Source organism: Marmota monax, unplaced genomic scaffold (genome assembly GCF_021218885.2).
Source record: "Marmota monax isolate L192 unplaced genomic scaffold, Marmota_monax_Labrador192_F-V1.1 WCK01_AAM20220418_F8-fsc00020, whole genome shotgun sequence".
NCBI classification, from domain to species: Eukaryota; Metazoa; Chordata; class Mammalia; order Rodentia; family Sciuridae; genus Marmota; species Marmota monax.
The window spans coordinates 21,212,296-21,232,106 of NW_026692912.1; the positions used below are offsets into that span (position 1 = coordinate 21,212,296).

Here is a 19,811-nt window from a genome sequence, read left to right on the forward strand (position 1 = left end):
CAGGGGGTCTGCCCAGATCAGCAGCATAGGCTGATGTCCAGGAAACAATCATGCAGTCGTTAAATTGTAAGGAAGAAGACAGGCTGACAGGTACTGCGTAGATAGAAACTGAGGCCCAGGCGAGCTCAAGGAACAGACCAGGGAGGCAGTCTGCGTTGGTGTCCTCGCTTCTGTCCGCAAGGTCCAGGGGGCGGGGAGCTGGGCCGAGGGCTCCGGGCGCCCTCTCCTGGCGGAACGGCGAAGTGAGGCACGTGACCGGCGGGGCGGGGCCAGCGGGACCGGGCTGAGCGGAACGCGCGCGGCTGTGGCTCAGTTTCCGGCCGGAGGCTCTCACCCAGCGCCCCGCGTCCCTGGGGGGCGGCGGCGGCTGAGGCTGCGGAGGCAGCTGGGGGGTCCAGAAGTCAACACCATGTCTAGTCTGCACAAGAGCCGGTAAGAGGCCACTGGGGGGCCGACTGGGCCGGCCGCTCCTGGCCGAGCCGCCCTTTCTTCCCCGCTAGCGGGTCGGCGTGTGTGCGGCTAGGAATCGGGGTCCCGGGGCAGAGGGTCTCGGGCGCCCACTTTTTAACCTCATTGCCCGTGGGCCGGAGGAGACGCGCCGCGCAGTCGCCGGGTTGCCCCCCTGCACCCTTCTCTCCTCCCCCCTGGACGCCTTCACCTGGGTCTTCCTCATCCAGATCTCACATCCTGCGCCCCTTCCCCCTTTCTAGCCTTCTGCCCCAGTACTTGGTTCTCCAAATGCGCCCTGTCCCTCTTGTCCTTTTCTTGCTAGAAATACTAGGAAACCCTGATTCTGCCGTCTATCTTCTCCTCTAGGCAGAATTCTGAAGCATTGGCTAAATTTTGCTCACTCTTCAGTTTTCCTCCTGGACTTTTTAAACCTTTTGTCCTTGCCTGAGGGCAGGCTCAGAGATCTTGTAATGGTTATGTTTTTGAGCGTGAAGAACTCCGGGCAGATTGCACAGGTCCGTTGTCTGCAGATCAGGTTACTCCGGGTTCCTAGAGTTGGTTGAATTCAGGTAGTGGCCTTGCTGTGGACGGGGCCTGGTCATCAGGAAGTGCCCAGCAAATGCCACTTCACTAAACATTAGAAAGTGCTTACTTAATTTCGTGGTGCTTTTTTGATAAGCTCTAGAGAAGAATATCTCTCAAGTCTCTTCACTGGCATTCTGTTTCTGGGGTCAGAGGAAGAAGTGGTTTATAGCTTGGAGACTGGTCAGTGTAAGGAAACTGTGGGCTGCAGGCTTGGTGACTAAGTCAGCACCTTGGGGTTTGAGTGTGCTAAATTTGCCTCCTTCTATCCCCTTCTAGGATTGCAGATTTTCAGGATGTCCTGAAGGAGCCTTCAATTGCATTGGAAAAGCTGCGTGAACTCAGTTTTAGTGGTAAGCGGCAACCCTGCACTTTCAGTCCTTCTCTACAACAGTCTTATGGCTAAAGTGGAGGGGAAGGCATCCAAAGCCACATCTGGTCAGTTCTGGCCTGACTCTTGGGGCCTTCTACAGATTGTGTAGCAGTGTCCTGATCTCAAAAGAAGTTACCCAGAGGACTGGTAGCTACAGTTAAGCCTTAGATAGGGAGGCCTATGTTCCTGGGAGTCACTGGAGAGAATTGAATGGAAGGATGAAGTCTGGTGTGGTGGCTCACGCCTATAGTCCCAGTGACTTAGGAGGCTGAGGCAGGAGGATCACGATTTCAAGACCAGCCTCCCTAACTTAGCAAGGCCCTAGACAACTTAGTGAGACCCTGTCTCAAGATAAAAAATAAAAAGGGCTGGGGATGTAGCTCAGTGATAAATCACCCATGGGTTAAATCACTAGAACCATAAATAAATAAATAAATAAGAAATGGGAGGATGAGAGTGGGGAAATTTTTGAACCTTAGTTTGGCTTTTCCTCACTCCTCAGATGGCTTCTGTGGTTGGGAATTTGGTTAGCTATAAGGTGGTTCCAGGTTCTCAGGCTTAGGATCAAAGCTGACTAAGGAGACAGTGAACTTTGGTTAATGGTAAAATTCCAGCCTTGGTACAGTAACAGGAGGTAAAACTTGGCTATGTTTGACTTTGCCCTCTCCAGCATGGTTAATCTTTCAGCATAGAGATCACCTGCTTTTTCCCACCTTTAAAAATATCCCATGGTCTTCATATAGATTGTCATTGTCCTGTCCCTGTAAATTTTTTAAAATTATTTTTTAGACATTGATGGACTTTTATTTTATTCATATATTTGTATGTGGTGCTGAGAATTGAACCCAGTGCCTCACACATGTTAGGCAAGTGCTTACCACTGAGCCACAACCCCAGCCCTGTCCCTGTAAATTTGACAGCAAGAAGTATATGCTCATGTCGATTCAGAATCTATAGGGCATTTGCTCATGTTCACAGTATCAGGGAAACCATCACAACATCTGCTCTTGTGAGGTTTCTGACACCATTACAGGAGCAGTTGGTCTTTCTGCAATGGGACTTAGGCACCAAAGGGGAGGCAGTCCTGGTGATGATAAAGAGTTTGGGTTCTAGAGTCAGACCTGTGTTCAGGTCCTTGATTGCTGTGTCTTTCCAGATAAGTTTCCTAATCAGTAAGATAAGAATGAGTCAGGTGTAGTAATGCATACTTGTAATCCTAGCTACTCAGAAAGCTGAGGCAGGAGGATCCTAAGTTTGAGACCAGCCTCAGTAACCTCTCAAAATTAAAAATACAAAGGACTGGGGGGATAGCTCAATGGTAAAGTGCCCCAGGTTCAATCCCCAGTACTGGGGAGGTGCGGGGAGAAAGAGGATGATGATGCTAATCTTTCTTCCTTTCTGGGGGTATAATAAGTGTTACATGAAATGATGTCTGTAAAGTACAAAGTACCTAGCCCCATAGCTTAGTTTGTGTTCCACAAGTGCTTATTGAATACCTTCTGTGTGACAGGCCCTTCTCTAGGCACTGAGAATAATAAACAAATGTGGTTCTTGTCTTTCTGAGGCTTCCCAGTAGTAGGAGTTACATATACTAAAATATACAAAGTAGCCAGGTGTGGTGATGCATGCCTGTTTACAGGAGGCTCACAAGTTTGAGGTCACCCTCGGCAACTTAAAGAGATTTTGTCTCAAAAAGTGAAAAGACTGGGGGTGTAACTTATTGGTAAAGTACCCCTGGGTTCAATTTCTAATATCAGAACTAAAAAACAAATTACATAATTTCAGTTGTGATGGATGCTATGAAGAAGTCACAGAGCCATTGTTGTTTATATATAACGATTTGACTGGGTAGAGTTAGTGCTTGGTAATGGCTCCCCTGAGGAAGAAAGATCAAGGATGAGAAGGTGTCTTCCTTAAAAGAGCATCCCAGACAGGGATCTCTGGGCTGAGGGCTGGGGCCATGGACAGAAACTGGAGAGTGAGCGTTTAGCTTAGTGATCTTGTGGACATGATTCTTGAAGAAGTACTTCTTGCCCACTCTGTTCCCTGCCAACTGGCTCCAAGGTGGATGGCTGGGGGGTCTGGGAATCTGGCCTGGGGTGACCTTTGCCTGCTGTGTCCACAGGCATCCCCTGTGAGGGCGGACTGCGGTGCCTCTGCTGGAAGGTGGGTGTGCCTGGGGTGGGGCTACTGCTCTACTCAGAGTCCCTGGGTTCCTGCATGGGCTATCCCCACCCTTGGCCCCTTCCTCCTATTCTGCACCTTTCCTTGCTTGTCTGAGGAAGCTTTTCTGGGAAGTTCTGGGTTTCCTGTCCTTGGCATCTCCTCCAGCATCGCCTTGGGGAAGATCCACTTTGTAATGCCAGTAAAGGCCCTTTCTTCTGGCACATATGGCACAGCCAAAGTGGTGCTTACTGGGACAAAACAAAGGCTGTATTGTGCCTGAAACTGTTAGCAGACATGTTGGTGGAAGCTCAGTATCCTGGTTTCCAGCCCCTTTGAGCACCTTGTTTTATTATGATTTGGAAGAATCAATGTGAGGAAAAGCAGAGGAAAAGGTACTTAGGGGTAAAGGAGGAGGAGGCAGCGGGGAGGAAAGGGAGGCTCAGGTCTGCGTTCCTGGGTAGTCATCTGATCTGCTCTGGGCTTTGTGAAGACTTTGTTTTGGGGGCTGGGGATATAGCTCAGTTGGTAGAGTGCTTGCCTTGTGTGTACAAGGCACTGGGTTCCATCCCCATACCACCAAAAAAGAAAAAAAAAAAAAAAAAACCTTTCTTTTTTTGTGTGGTGCTGGGGATGGAACCCAAGGCATCGCACATGCTAGGAAGTGCTCTGCCACTGAGCCACTTCCCCAGCCCATTCATGAGGCCTTTTTTGAGGCTCATCTGCTTCTATCTGCTGTTCAGGCTTGGGACAGGGGTCCTCAGAGCTGTGCCCCTCTTTGCAGATCTTGTTGAACTACCTCCCCCTGGAGAGAGCCGCATGGACTTCCATCCTGGCCAAGCAGAGGTAGGACCCATGAAAGGGTAACGACGCTAGGGCTTTTGATCAGAGAGGACTAGCGTTGCCAAGATTGTCCTGCCTCCTCTACTGCTTCTCTGGTCTGGGTTCCCTGGGCAAGACCTTCAGGAGTCATCCCTCTCTCCTCTTTTCTCCTGAAGGGAGCTATATTCTCAGTTCCTGAGGGAAATGATCATACAGCCTGGCATTGCCAAGGCCAACATGGGTGTATCCAGGGAGGATGTGACCTTTGAGGACCATGTGAGTATAGGGGTTGGCAACAGGGACTGAGGCTGTTTAATGGGGTGGGGAGGGGATTTGGAGCCATGAAGATCTTCCTTGTCAGAGGATAAATGCAGCCTGGCCTGGGTCCCCTCTGGCCTTGCCAATTCCTCCTCTCTGCATTGTGTTGCCAGCCTGACAGGTATTGTCTCTCCCTGCCCAACCAAATGGCCTGGCCTAGTCAGTAACATAGACAAGAACCAGTATCCCAAGAGTGCTGTCGGTGCAGCCCTGCGCCCGTTGGTGCAGCCCTGCGCCCGTTGCTGCAGCTCAGCCCTCATTCCGATTCTTTGAGGAGGGTCCTGTGATTGCTTGGTTGAAGGAAGCAGAGCAGGGCAGAAGTGAGGGTAAGCTGCGTGTCTGGCCTGGAGGAAGCTCCGTTCTCCAATACTGAGCTGCTTCCTGGGTGCTTCACAGTGCAGAAAGTGCAGATGGCCTGGTCTTGGGCCTATCCTCCAAGGGAGGGAGTTGATAGCTCAGAGGAGTAAATGAAATTCAAAGAAGCCTAATGATCCAACATTCATTCATTCATTCAACCATGCAGCAGACCTTTAGGAGCACCTGTTGAATGCAGAGTTCTGCAACTGGGGTGGTGGACAGAAATAACAGTTTCTGCCAAGCAGAGATGACCACAGGTTCACTGGCAGCTGTGCAGTTTGAACATGGTCTGAGGCCTGTGCTCTGTCCTCTTAGTGGTCCTCAGGCTGCTGCCTGGCCACAACTGAGGCTGTGGAGGATTGTGAGGCCACTGCTCAGGTCTCCAGGCTGGGACCTCCCTGACTGGGCCTTGGACAGAGCAGCTGCTTGTCTCCCACAGCCCCTCAACCCCAGCCCCGACAGCCGGTGGAACACATACTTCAAGGACAATGAGGTACTGCTGCAGATCGACAAAGATGTCCGGTAAGAGGCATGTAGTGGCTGGCAGCTGGCTTAGCAGCCTTCCAAGGGTTTCTTTTGTTCTGTGCTTTCCCTTTTTTTTTTTTTTTTTTTGTAGTATGGGGATTGAGTCCAGAGAAACTCAACCACTGAGCTATACCCCTAGCTCTTTTTATTTTTTATTTTGAGACAGGGTCTCACTGAGTTGCTGAGTCTAGACTTTACCTTGCAGTTCTTCTGCCTTAGTCTCCTGAGTGGCTTGAATCACTGGTGTGTGCCACCACACCCAGGCCTTTCCTTGTCCACCCATGCCCTCAGGGTGGGTGTTTGAGGAGCTGCTGGCGTACTTTCCTAAGGGTGGGTCCAGGCTGTGGGCACAAGGGGGTGGGCATCTGTGCCTACATGCACTGGCTCTCCTTATCCATGCCTGGTTTCATTTGTACCCAGGTGTTTGGGGATTCATCATTCATTCCATAATTATTGAGCCCTTCCTGAGGGTCAGGCTCAGGGTTATACTCAGGATTGAGCACTGAATAAATAGGCAGACACAGCTCCTGTTCATAGAAGGAGCTTTGAAGCTAGAGGGGAAGATGTCCAGGCAGACTTTTCACCAATTAGATGGTACGTGCCATTAGCACCTGTGAGTGCTCTGAGGGAGAAGCTGGAGGCCTGGGGCTTTGGGGAAGCCTTGTCTGAGAGAGCAGTGTTCCAGCAGAGATTCAGGGAGTGGGGACCTCGGGGAGAGAGTGTGAGAGAGGCCACTGTAGGCTGAAGCTTCCTGGGAGGGCCTTGAGAGCCCATGGAGCTGGGCACATCTGAGGAGCCATGCCAAGGCTATTGTGGGAGGCAGGGATGACCTCAGACTTGGTCCCAAGGTCACGGGGTAGTTGTGGTACGGAGGTTTTAAGCAAGGGAATGACAAGTTCAGGCATGTATTTTTAAAAAATTGTGAGCTACAATGGTTTGCATTTTTCACTTGATGAAGAAGGCTGTCTCTGCTATGCTCTTGGGCTGGGGAGTCTGGCAGTGTGTGGAATCTCCCGGGAGGCTAGGGGAGGGGTGGAAGGGAGGTTTGTCTTGGAGCAGTGGGGTGGTCAAGCACTCTGGAGTCTCTGTCTGGTTTCCATTACAGCTTTGCTGATTGTTACTTGGTGACCTTGAGCAAGTGATTTAGGCTCTCTGAACATTACTTATCTGTGAAGGAGTGAGATGGATTAGGTTCAGAACATTGAGGGGGGGCTGGGGATGTGGCTCAAGCGGTAGCGCGCTCACCTGGCATGCGTGCGGCCCGGGTTCGATCCTCAGCACCACATACAAAACAAAGATGTTGTGTCCACCAACTAAAAAATAAATATTAAAAAATTCTCTCTCTCTCTCTCTCTCTCTTTAAAAAAAAAAAAAAAAAAGAACATTGAGGGGGCCTGGGAGCACCACAGATAAATAAGAGTGTTATGCTGGTCTTAGCACAGCTGAGAGAGTCCCTTAGAAACATCAGATCAGACATTTGAGAAGGTCCCAGGAGCCTGTTCCCTTCACAGTAGCCTGCCTGAGTCCTCTCCTGGTGTTCTGTCCCTGGTCAGACACGACAATCTCTGTCCTGCACAGTGACCCTTCAGTATTTCCAAAGAACAGCCTTGGATCCCCTCATTAGTCTATTCTGACACAGGCTAGGTGTGCCTTCCTTCAGTGCCTGTGTGAGTAGGGGTTAGGGGTAAAAAAGACAGCAGGGGTCTTCCAGTTTCTGAGAGGAGGCAGATGTTCAACAGATACATCATTGCAAACACTGTGAATGCTGTGAAGGAAGGGGGAAAAAAAAACAACTGTGCTCTTGAGAGAGTAAGAGGGGCCCTTATTTTAGAGGAGGTGATTCAGCATGAGACTGGAAGGAAGAGGAAGGACAGGAGGCCCAGAGCTGTTGGAAGAACCTCCTGGGCTGAGGGACAGCTTGTAAGAATGGCCCACGGCTTGGGAAGAAGGTTGTGGTGGGGTGAAGTCAGGAGGAAAGGTCCTGCTGCTGTCACCCTTGGTGATACCCCTCTGAGCAAGGTGGCTGCAGAGAAAGGGTCTCTTGTCTTTGTTCTTAGGCTGACAATACTGTACCCTCAGGTGTTCTAATGGCCAGGTTAAGAGCTGCATTTTGTGGTTCTGGGGGAGGAACGGGGTTCTGCTCACACTGTGGGTAATTGTAGTATGTTGTTCCATGTTTCTCGAAAGCAGATTTGTAATGTAGCATGCATAAGAAGTCTGAAAAAGTCAGACACAGTGGTGCACATGTCTAGTAATCCCAGCTACTCGGGGGACTAAGGCAAGAAAATAACAAATTTGAGGCCAGCCTCTTGTCTAAAATAAAATTTGAAAAAGCTAGGGATGTAGCTCAATGGTTGAGCACCCAGTTCAATCTCCAGTACTGCAAAAAAGAGAAAAGTTAGGTTGTATGACCATAAAGACACTTAAAAAAAAAATGTATATATATATATATATCGGGGCTGGGGATATAGCTCAGTTTGTAGAGTGCTTGTCTCACATGCACAAGGCTCTGGGTTCAATCCACAGTGCAATACATACACACACACACACACACACAAAGGTGTTATGTGTCTGTAAAAAGGTTATATGTATCTTTTTACAAATACATACAAAAATGGGTATATGAACATGTGTAGTGGACTTGCTTTTTGTAATATTTATTTTATAGTTGTAGTTGGACACAGTACCTTTATTTCACTCATTTATTTTTTACGTGGTGCTGAGGATTGAACCCAGGGTCTCGCGTGTGCGAGAAGAGCACTCTACTGCTGAGCCACAACCCCAGCCCCAAACTTGCTTTTTAAAAAAAACATTTTTTTTTAGATAAAATGTTATAATTTTATAGCAAACAAAATTGAGGTCAGGCACAGTGGCACATGCCTATAATCCCAGCAACTCAGGAGGCTGAGGCAGGAGGATCACAAATTCTAGGCCAGCTTCAGCAACTTAGTGAAGCCCTAGGTAACTTAGTGAGACCCTGTCTCAAAATAAAAAGTAAAAAGGGCTGAGGATGTGGCTCAGTCCCTCTGGGTTCAGTCTCCAGTATCAAAACAATAGCAACAAAAAATGTCCTGGGAATGCTGGGCCCCTGGCAGCAGGTTCTATTGGAATGGCCATAGGAGCAGCATGCTCTCCTGTTCCTTCTATTTTTTTTTTTTAATTTATTTTTTAAAAAATATTTATTTTTTAGTTGTAGTTGGATACAATATCTTTAATTAATTTACTTATTTTTATGTGGTGCTGAGGATCCAACTCAGGGCCATGGTAAGCAAGTGCTCTACCGCTGAGCCACAACCCTAGCTCCCACCCTTTTTTCTTTATTTAAAAATTTTTTTTTTCTGTAGTTCTAGATGGACAGAATACCTTTATTTTATTTGTTTATTTTTATGTGGTGCTGAGGATCGAACCCAGTGCCTCATGCATGCTAGGCAAGCATTCTGCCACTGAGCCACAACCCCAGCCCTCTCCTGTTCCCTCTTGACAGGAGGTTGTGCCCAGACATATCCTTCTTCCAGAGGGCCACTGAATACCCCTGTCTCCTCATCCTGGACCCTCAAAATGAGTTTGAGACCCTTCGTAAGCGGGTGGAACAGACAACACTGAAATCCCAGACAGTGGCCCGGAACCGGAGCGGGGTCACAAATGTGAGTACTCACTGGGGCTCCCAAACTCCTCTGACATCCTTTCCCTTCCTGTTTCCCTTGGGCCACTAGCCACAGTCATTGGGCCCATGACCATCTGCCCTGATAGTCACCTAAAGTAACCTTGGTCCTGCCAGACCCACTTCTGGGTGCTTTCTGAAGCTTAGTTTTCTCCAAAAACTGGCTCGTTGCATATGATCTGGGCTTCTGGCTGGCAGTGAAGGGTCTGATGCCAATGATCAGACCCCGTTTCTAGTCTTAGGTGGAGAGGACTGACAGTAGTCACAGATGTGAGAAAGTGTGACAGGAGCAGGGCTGGGGTGGTGGGAGCTGATTAGGGCTGGTGTCAAGAGAAGCCTTCTCTGAGGAAGTGACTTTTAAGCTGAGGCTGGAAAGATGAAGGAGAAAGTGTTCAGGTGGACAGGAGGGCTTGTGTTCAAGGAGAGAGCATGGTGTTCAAGGAATGGCGGGGTCCTGTGTGGCTAGAGGCAGAGAGGCGAGAGAGAAGGTGCTGGAGGATGCAGGAAAGGTCAGGGTGGCGATGCCACACAGGGTCTTGGTTTAGGGGCTGGGAGCCCTGCAGCATGCTGAACAGGAGGTGAGCAAGAGGTCTGCTTTGGTGACGGATAGCTGTGGGTGCTGGGAGGCTGCCTGGGAGCTGTCTGCTGTCATCCCAGCAAGAGTGGAAGGGGCTGGGCTGGGCTGGGATAGATCTCAGAGACTCAGGAGGCCAAATTAACAGAATTTATACTGAAACAGCCATGCTGAGGTTTGAACCCCAGAATCTGACAGATTGTGGTCACTGAGAAGCTGCTTGTAGCTAAACAAGTGCATTGCCTCTTCCTCCAGTTATAGTCATGCTTCAGTACTCAGAGCTGTGGCTTTTCTCCAAAACCTGTCATTGTCCTCCATCAGTGGAAAAACCCTCCTTTGGGGGCTGGAGTTGTGGCTTAGTGGCAAAGCGCTTGCCTAGCATGTGTGAGGCACTGGGTTTGATCCTCAGCACCACATAAAATAAATAAATAAAAATTAAAGTTTAAAAAAATCCTTCTCTGTAACCTTAACCAGCTAAAAATGGTTACAACCATAGAAGCTTGTGTTCCCCTAGGGACTGATTTTGATAGAAGAACTGATGGGCGAGGCCAGAGCCAGGTGATCCAGGTTCCACGTGCCTATGATAGGGTTGGGATCTGGCAGAATTTTGTGAGGGGCCAGAGGCTTGATTAAGTCCCCATGTGACTCAGTTTGTAAGCAGCCCCCTTGCTTGGCTGCTGATTTCCTGGCTGAAGGGACATGCTCCAGTCACTCCTTTCACTGTCATAAGCAGGGTTTGAGAGCTGAGCCTTAAACATTTTAACTTTTGGACCTGGTCCTGGTGGCAGAGCTCCTCCCTCCTATAGCTTCATCCCTAGGCCTCTGGCTGGGCATGAGAGTTAAAGTTGACCAGCTGTGTGACTCTGGCCAAATGATTCCAGGCTCTTGTTCAGGGCATCTCTTTCCTGTTCCCCAGACTGGACATAGTCATTTCTGCCCTGCCTGGCTGGGGGATTGCCAGGAAGGTGCAACAAGGTCATGGCAGTGCCAATTCTTGGAAAGCTGGGGAGCACTGAGCATCCTCAAGACACAGCCTGTCCTGGAGGCCTGGCCTGCAGAGAGTGAGCCAGTGTAAGGTCAAGTCTCAGGAGCACCGCTTAATGGGAGACATTTGATGAGTGGTTGAAGATTTCTGAGCCTCAGTTTCCTCATGTTGAAAATGATGTTGAAGGAAGATTCTAGTCAATAAGGAGATGAAATGGAGGAAGAACATATAGCACTGTCTGGCACAGAGAAGACTGAGTGAGTGTTACCGAGGTGTGCAGCCTGCGTGTATGTGCATACCTATGTGTGTTGATAGTGGACACAGGAGTTTCATATGCCTGGATCACTGTGCTTCCTGGTGGCTTCATGTATGGGCTCTGCCTGGGTTCTCTCCTGTAGGCCCCACCCTGGAGCTTCTGATTGAGCAGGTGCAGGGCAGAGCCTGGGCATCACAAATTCTCTAGGGATCCTGGGTTGGGGACCCCGGGTCTCTGGCATGAGTCTTTAGTGGGATCATCCTTCTGTCTTCCAACCTTTCCTGTTGAAGATTTGCAGACATGCAGAGGTGTTGAATAGAGGGTGTGATGCATGCCTGTGTGCTTCCCGAGCACAGCAGTACTTGGCCTTTCCTCATGTTGTTTTACCTGTGTGTGCATTCTAGAAAGAGCTGCAGGAACCTGACCCATACCGCAGATATCTCAGCAGGCCTCCCAAGGAAAAGGGCCTCCTCCTACCTACTGCTAGAGGGTTCATTCCAAAGTCTCACTGATACCCAGTCCACTTGCAGTTGAGAGCAACCCGGTGTCCTCTGTTGTGTCTGGAGTAATTATATTCTATTCCAAACCAGGATCCAAGAAAGACTTATGCCTTGTATTATTACTGATTATCATTTTTGCAGTACTGTGGATGAAACCCAGAGTATCGTGCATGCTGGGCGCGTGCTGCATCACCAAGCTCCACATCACCAAGCTCCACCGGCTGCTCCTTGCCTTGGGATGTTTTGTTTCTTTAGTCCCATGACTTGGAACAGCTCCGCCCACCCCCACCAGCTTACTCTTTGAAGAGTCTTGGCCAGTCATCTATTTTTGATGTATATGTATTTAAAGTTAAAATGTAACTTATGTGACGTTAATGCACAAATTTTAAATACACAATCAGATTTCTTTTTTATGGTTCCTTTTGTGTAACTACCAATTGATCAAGATGTAGAAGGTGCCCATCGTCCAGCAAGGTCCTCCTTGTTCCTTTCCCGTCAGTACCCCTCACCTCAGAGGTAACTGCTTCTCATGTGCTTAGCACCAAAAATTAGATTTTAACCCAAGTGTTTTGTAGAACGTCTCATATTCTGGTCTTGCCTGCTTGATCCTTGTGGTGGTGTTTGATCCGTTCTTCCAATGGCCTATCTTTCCCATGAGCTGGAAATAAAATATGGGCCAAATGGCAAACCTTATCCTGCTTAGCTGACCCCTCCCTCCTCTTCTCCCCAGATGAGCTCCCCCCACAAGAACTCTGTGCCGCCATCCCTGGATGAGTACGAGGTGCTGCCCAATGGCTGTGAGGCCCACTGGGAGGTGGTGGAGCGCATTCTGTTCATCTATGCCAAGCTCAACCCTGGCATCGCTTACGTGCAGGGCATGAATGAGATTGTGGGGCCCCTCTACTACACCTTTGCCACGGATCCCAACAGCGAATGGAAAGGTAGACTGACTCTTGGCTGCCCACATCCCATTGCTGGCTCCCTAGAAAAGGGACCAAGGCAAGCCAGGCCAATGGGCCAGAGCAGGCTGAGAAGCCATGTCCCCGCTTGGGCCTCCATTCTCCGTCTGTCAAATGAAGGGTTGGCTGGGATCATCTTTAGGAGCCTTTCCAGCTCTGCCTTCTAGAATATTGATGTTTACTGACATCTTGACACTTATAACTTAATTTCTGGTTAAGAAAATAAGAGATGGAATGTATATGTGGAAAGATGAATGGTAAGATTTAAATGATGATTTGAATACTGTCATCAGGAGGGCATGTAATAAATTGCTGAATGGACAGTATTGCCAGAAGATGTGAGAAGAAAGTGGTAATGTTCTTAGGTGGGGCGGACAGTGGCCAAGGACAGAGGAAGGACTCATCCCAACCATGGCGAGGCTTAGAGGTTGGGGTGATGTCCTGGGATGAGAGATCACTTTGGACTTGAGAGCACCTCTCTCCCCACACACCTGCTCACACCCTGCGTCTCTCCCAGAGCATGCTGAGGCAGACACCTTCTTCTGTTTCACCAACCTCATGGCCGAGATCCGGGACAACTTCATCAAGAGCCTGGATGATTCGCAGTGTGGTATCACCTACAAGATGGAAAAGGTGTACTCCACCTTGAAGGATAAAGATGTGGAACTCTATCTAAAACTGGTGAGGTCCCCCTGGATCACACAGGCCAGGGAAGACAGGTGGAAAGGGGTGGAGGTTCCTGAGTGCCCTGGCCCCAGGTGAGGTCTGGCTTGAGTCTGGGGGTTGAAAGTGGCTGTTGCTGCTGCTGCTGGGGAACAGTGGCCCACATGCTTGGGATGCTGGCCTCCGTCCTGGGGGTGCTGGCCCATGTGCTAGGGAATGCTGACCCACATCCTGAGACAGGTGGAGGAGTCCAGGCCCAGATAGTAGGAGCCTGGCAGGCTGGGAGGGAGGGGGAGTTGAGAACAGTGCCCTGGGTGCCAGGCACAGTGCACTGAGGTAGTGAGGTCTGAGTGAGTTAGAAAGCATTAACTTCATTTAAAAAAAAACAAAAAAAACTATGATGGCGTGACCTGTTTATTTCAAAAAGCAGTTCAGAAAACAGAAGATATATTTATATGTAAATGAAATAGTTTTGTGAAAAAAATATAATACAGATTGCCATTTTTGCTATTTAACAGCAAGCTTTTTTTCAGTTAATAATATTCTCTGGGGCAGACCTGTAATCCCTTCTAAATGGGAAGGCTGAGGCAGGGGGCTTCAAGTTCAAGGCTAGCCTTGGCAACTTAGATCCTGTCTCAAAATAAAAAGGGATATGACTCCGTAATGTGTCCCTGGGCTCCATACTCAATACCAAAATAATAATAATATTATTCATTGTGGCTGATGAGAGGGTTCATCTCTCAAAGGGAGTAAGTGCCTTATGTTGTTGTGTGGACTACATGTGCATACTCTTTGAAGAGTCTTGGCCAGGCTTGTGCTAAGTGTGCAGTGGTGGTCGCTGTGTGTGGCCACAGTCCAGGGTGATAATTTGCACAGTGTTTTAAAAGACTTGGAGCCATCGCTTATACGTCTGAGAGCTTAGAGAAGTTGATGTTTCTGGATTCTCTTGGAAAATTAGAAGATCTATCAACATTGGTGGGCGGCAAGAAGCAGCTGCACCTAACAGCAAGGTTCCCTAGGCAACTCAGCGCCCCTCCCCTGCTGCCCCTGGCACCCAGCCCGCTGCGTCCTTAACCTGGAGACCTGGCCTGCTGCCCCCTGGAGTTCACCCCCTAGGCTCATGCTAGTATGCGGCAGTCAGCCAACACGGATGCGTGTCTCAACCCACCGCTGTCTCCCCAGCAAGAGCAGAATATCAAGCCCCAGTTCTTTGCCTTCCGCTGGCTGACGCTGCTGCTGTCCCAGGAGTTCTTGCTGCCTGATGTCATCCGTATCTGGGACTCCCTCTTTGCTGATGACAACCGCTTTGACTTCCTTCTCCTCGTCTGCTGTGCCATGCTCATGTGAGTGTGGCCATGACCTGGCCAGTTCCTGGGAACAGACAGAGGGGAGGCCTCTGCCTGGAGGGTGGGCAGGGGCTGCCCTCTCATGACCAGAGCAAGCCTCTTGGTGAGCACCAAGTCAGATGCTGTGGGTGGTGAGGGAGAGGCGGGAGGCTCAGGCTGGGCTTGTGTTTGGGCTGCCCAGGGACCAGAACCTTGGCTACTTGTTTTCCTTAGACTGATCCGGGAGCAGTTGCTGGAAGGTGACTTCACCATCAACATGCGGCTCCTGCAGGTAATGCAAGTTGGAAGGGAGCCTGGTCTCAGCCATGAGGCAGGCACTTGCGAAGTACCCATGCAGTGCTGGTTGCCATGCAGGCAGGGATCAGGGACAGGAGAGTGTGGTGGTGGGTCAGGGTCCAGACTCCTGAGTCATAGTCCCTGCCCAGCACTGACCTCAAGTGTGGCGTGGCCCTTAAACTAATGACTTGGCCTCTAAACCACATGTTCTCCATAAATTAGTCACACCTGGAATATAGCGGGTGCCCAGCACATGGCTCAGACCTGGTGACATGCGGAGCATGGTGGTTAAGGATGTGGGCTTGAGGGCCATACAGCTTTTGGTTCACATTTTGTTTTGCTGTGTCTTCATTTGACCTGAGACAAGTGACAACCTCCCTAGGCTTCAGTGTCTTTGCCAGTGCCTGGCCTAGGTTTGGTTTTCAATAATGTCCTTAACTAGATCTGTAAAGCCGGCAGGATCACAACAGCTCTGTTGCTGCTGAAGGGACTCAGAGCTGATGCCCACACAGCCAGCAGCCCAGCCCCAGCCCACTCAGTGCGAGTGAAACTCGGGGTTCCGTGTCAGGAGGTGGGAGAGGGGAGATTGGACAGTCCTGTCCTGAGGAACGGCTGTGAGACCCTTTGGGTTGTCATGACTGGCTTGGTTAAATTCATGGGTGTAGCCTTGGCAACAAGCAGAACTTTGGGCAGGATGCACAGGGTGTCTGGTCTTCTGTGGTCCCTGCCCTTGAGGTCCATAGCATGGTGACAGGTCCCAGTGGGAAGGGTATGGGTGTGGCCAAGGTGGCAAGGGCAGCTCTTCAGGGGCACATTGTTGCCTTTCCCATGTCCAGGATTACCCCATCACAGATGTCTGCCAGATCCTACAGAAAGCCAAGGAACTCCAAGACTCAAAGTAGCCTGACAGCAAGAGGCCCAGATTAGGGAGAACAGCCACGTGTCCTCTGTCCTCTGGATCCTGGGATGTGCAGCGTCCTGAGGGGAAGCAGCAGGTCTTCTGGCCTGCTCTCACAACCCAGGCTGCTCCCACGTGGGCGCACTGTGCTGTGCTCCTTCCCGGCCACCAAGCCCTGGTACCTTCTTTGCTCTTCAGCTCTGGGACCCTCTGCCCAAGCTGCTGAGCAGGAATGGAGCTCCTGAACTTGTTTCTCTTTTGGGGACACAGGATCCTGGCAAGGGACCCTCCCTGCCTCTGCTCTGTTGCTCCCCATCCTTTCCTGCTTCCAGTTTCCTCCTGGGTGCTGGTTGGGGAGGTGCTTGGCAAATGGGCCAGAAACCACTTCTGGGGTTGGTGCTTAGGCTTCTCTGAGAGGAAAGTGACACCAGAGGAGCTAAGCAACTGCCAGGCTAGGGCCACCCCTTGTCTCCCACTGAGCGTGTGTGTCTCCTCACAGCCGCCAGTGGTGTATGTGTCCCAGAATCCCCCAGGTGTCCTGCCTCTGTGTGCACACGCATTTGGAGGTGGGGAGGGTGTCTTGGAGCCCCTCCAGGTCTCCCTGCTTCCCCTTCTCTGTTTCTCTCCTCCCTCTGCTTTGTTCCTAGAGGTGTGTGTGATACTCTGTTCCTCTCCCATTACTGTTTCTCTGCCCTTTTCCTTGGGGTGCCTTATCCTGAGCCTCTCCCCACCTCCACTCCATGAAACCTGGAGACAGAATGAGGAGTCCGGCTCAGCAAGGCCCCTGATGGTCAACCTTGGCCTTGGTCATCCCCCAACCTGAGGCTCCCAGTTCCCCCTGACTGGGAAGGAGTCCACAGTGCCTCGCTGGAGGGATCTGATCCTGCTCTCCAGAACAGAAATCTTAGAAACCAAAAGTAGCTGAGAAATGGTGGCCCATGTTTTCTCTTGCCCCTGTTTTCTACCCAGGAATGGAGGCGGGAGAGGGAGCCCAGGTGTTTGCAAGAAGTTCCCCCAAAGGTCCTCCTGTCTCAAAGGAAAAGGACATTAAGGTGGCTGTGAACAGGGGTTGGCATCCAAGTGCTTCAGAAATGTTGTCATCCTCTTGACTTCCAGCCAGGTCCCAACCCAGGGGTGTACACAAGTCCCATAAAGGGCATTTGGGACCCGATGAAGCCTCCCTGGGTCCTGGTGTAGCTGGACATATAGATTGGATCCTGTCAGTGTCAGGGGGCCATGTCTGCACCTTGGTGTGTCCTCCACACACCAAGGGAGGTGCTGGCCCTCCCCTTCTAGTCACCTGCTTGAGATGTTCCCAGGACTTGGGGCAGGGGTATCCTGAGCAGGAGCCACTGACTGCTCCCAGTTCTGCAAGGAGTGGGTTGTGTTCTGACCACATCCCTTCCCAGCTTTTGAGAAGGGCAGGTGGTCTGGATCTGGAAGGCTGGGCAGAGCAAGGGTCCTCACCCTCTCCCCAGACTGGCCAGGAGCTGGCCCAAGCAGCCCCCAAAGCTTTGCTGAGTCTGGCAGGCAGGGCCTCCTGCTGCCCTGAGGCCGCTCTGTGGGCCCAGGGTCTCCTCCCCAGGTTTTTGCCTCGGGGGCTGCCAGGGCTGCTGCACTTGCCTCTTTGCCGCCTTCTCTCCCGTCACAGTCCTGGAGATTCTTTCCTATTTATTCTGATTCCTGGCTATTTATTGCAGGTTGGCAAGTGCTTTGGGGTGGGGTGGGGGCTGGGAAGATAGGAGTCGGAAGCCTAGTCTTTTTGTTTCTCAAGGTCAACATTGACATCCTCCTCTGCTTCTGGGTCCTTCTGGATTTCCAGCAGGTCCTGGCTGGGATGGCTGTGAACTGGAGCTGAGTGTAGGGAAACCAGATAGCTGGTGTCCATGCCAGATTCAGAAACCCCGGAAATGGGGCAGAGACGTACTCTTGCCAGCCTGGCCACCCTTCACCCAGAACTTGTCAGCTTTAGTTCCACCCCAGCTTTGCCCCCATCACAACTTGAGGCTTGGGCCACTGCCTGGGACCCAGCAGACACTGCCCAGGACACCCGATGCATTCCCTCCTACTTGTCCCTGGCTTCCTTCCTGGGACCATACTACTTGAATCACTGCGTCTGATTTTCCTCAGTGGGAAAGCTGAGTCCAGTGCCCTCCTTGTCCTTCAGATGAAGGTCAAGAGCCCAGAGACATGTCTTGGTTAAGCTGAACTCCCCAGTGGGATTCTGTCTGAGGAAGGGACCTACCCTTGATGCCTCCTCTCCAGATTCTCAAGGGAGACCCAGAGTCAGAGTGCCTGAGGCTTCTACTGGGAAGCTGCCCCAGGACCTTGGTCACTACAGCTTAAGCTGTGAGTGCAGAAGGTCTCAGTCCAGAGGGTCAGAGTGGTAATCTGGTTTTTTTTTTTTTTTTTTTTTTTCATGTGTTTTGTTCTTTGAATCAGTGCTGTTGATGATGAGTTGTCTTTAATAAATCATGTGTTCTTTACAGTGGGCATTGGTGCTTGATGGGTTGACACCTCTGAGACACTGGAACAAGGGAAAAAGTAGGGGCAGGGATGGAGTCATAGTCTCTTAGAGCAGTCTAAGGAAAAGGCCAGGAAGTCCTTGTTGGGAGAGCCTGTTCAGTTCTTCTAATCCCACTACAGTGATCTGTAGCTGGGGGAGGGGGGAATGTGAATGTAGGAAGACAGTGCCACATAATTACATAGCAAGTTGGATTTTAAAACACTGGGCACAATGGCACACACCTGTAATGCCAGTGACTTGGGAGACTTGAGACAGGAGGATTGCAAGTTTAAGGCCAGCTTTAGCAATTTAGCTAGGCCCTGTCTGAAAATAGCTTGGTGGTCGAATGTTCCTGGGTTCAGTCCCCAGCACTGCAAAACACAAACGTACACATGCACACTTAGGTAATTTCATTAGATGCAGAAAAAATGTATTACAAAATTCAATATTTTTTTCATGATTAAAAACTTGACAGATGAGGCATAATAGGAATATACTCAATTGGATAAAAGCAATATATGAGAAACCCCCAGCTAACATCCTACTCAGTGGCAAGAAGTTGAAAACTTCCTCTTAAGACCAGGAACAAGACAAGGATGCTCATTCTTGCCACTTGTATTCAAATAGAACTGGAATTCCTAGGCAGAGCAGTTAGGCAAGAGAAAGAAGTCATCCAGATAGGAAAGATTTAAAATTTTCTTTGGACAATATGATCTTGTATGTAGAAAATCCTAAAGACTTCACCAAAACAGTGTGAAAAAAATAAGAAAATGCAGTAAAGTTGCATGATACAAAGTCAACGCAGTCTGGGGTGTAGCTCAGGGTAAAGCTGCTGCTTAGTACGCACAGGGCCTCAGGTTCAGCCCCCATCGCAAAAACCAAACAGGTCAGTAGCATTTTTTAATTTTCTATATTTTTTTGGAACTGGGAGTTGAACCCAAGGATGCTTTACCACTGACCCACACCCCCTAGTTCTTTTTATTTTGAGTTAGCCACTCACTAAGTTGCCCAGGCTGGCCTCAAACATGTGATCCTCCTGCCTCAGCTTTTCAAGTTGCTGGATCACATGTGCACTGCCCTGTCTGGCTAGTCAACATTTCTATACATTAACAAACAAAAAAGAAAATAGTTGGTATGCCACAAAATTTCAAGTACTTCCAGAATAAATGTTTTGCTTTAAAGTGCTGGCGATGGAACCCAGAGACTCTCGAATGCTAGGCAAGAAGAGCTCTACCACTGGGCTACACCCCAATCCCAGGAATAAATTTAACCAGGGAAATGAAAAATCTGTGCATTGAATATTATAAAACTTTGAAAGAAATTGAAGAACATAAATAAATGGAAAGATTTCAAGTTATGGATTGGAAGAATTATTTGTTAAAATGTTCACATTATCTAAAGCAACGTACAGATTCAGTGCAATCCTGTCAAAATTTCAACGTGATTTTTCACAAGCAAAATAATTTTTATTTTTTGGGGTGCTGGGGATTGAACCCAGGGAGGCTTTACCACTGATGTAAATCCCCAGCCCTTACTTTTTTAAAATTTTTGAATCAGGGTGTGGCTACATTGCTGAGGCTGATATGGAATGCTCATT

At 49.7% G+C, this 19,811-nt stretch overlaps 1 protein-coding gene across 4 annotated transcripts; it reads left to right on the forward strand.

Annotated features, from left to right (window-relative positions):
• The first annotated feature begins 289 nt into the window (after positions 1-289).
• Tbc1d13 (TBC1 domain family member 13) lies at positions 290-19,571 on the forward strand. Of its 4 annotated transcripts, XM_046451560.2 has the most exons (13): positions 290-432; positions 1,312-1,385; positions 3,531-3,571; positions 4,353-4,414; positions 4,567-4,666; positions 5,505-5,587; positions 9,075-9,234; positions 12,297-12,347; positions 12,441-12,507; positions 13,043-13,206; positions 14,371-14,531; positions 14,748-14,805; positions 15,647-19,571. In XM_046451560.2, exons 1-13 carry the CDS (start codon positions 410-412, stop codon positions 15,710-15,712), a joined length of 1,110 nt encoding a protein of 369 aa, XP_046307516.1. In that variant the 5' UTR covers positions 290-409; the 3' UTR covers positions 15,713-19,571. The 4 variants fall into 4 exon arrangements, with proteins under 4 accessions (XP_046307516.1, XP_046307515.1, XP_046307517.1 ...); XM_046451559.2 differs by having other exon boundaries at positions 291-432; positions 12,297-12,507; XM_046451561.2 differs by lacking the exon at positions 3,531-3,571 and having other exon boundaries at positions 385-432; positions 12,297-12,507.
• Positions 19,572-19,811: the final 240 nt, after the last annotated feature.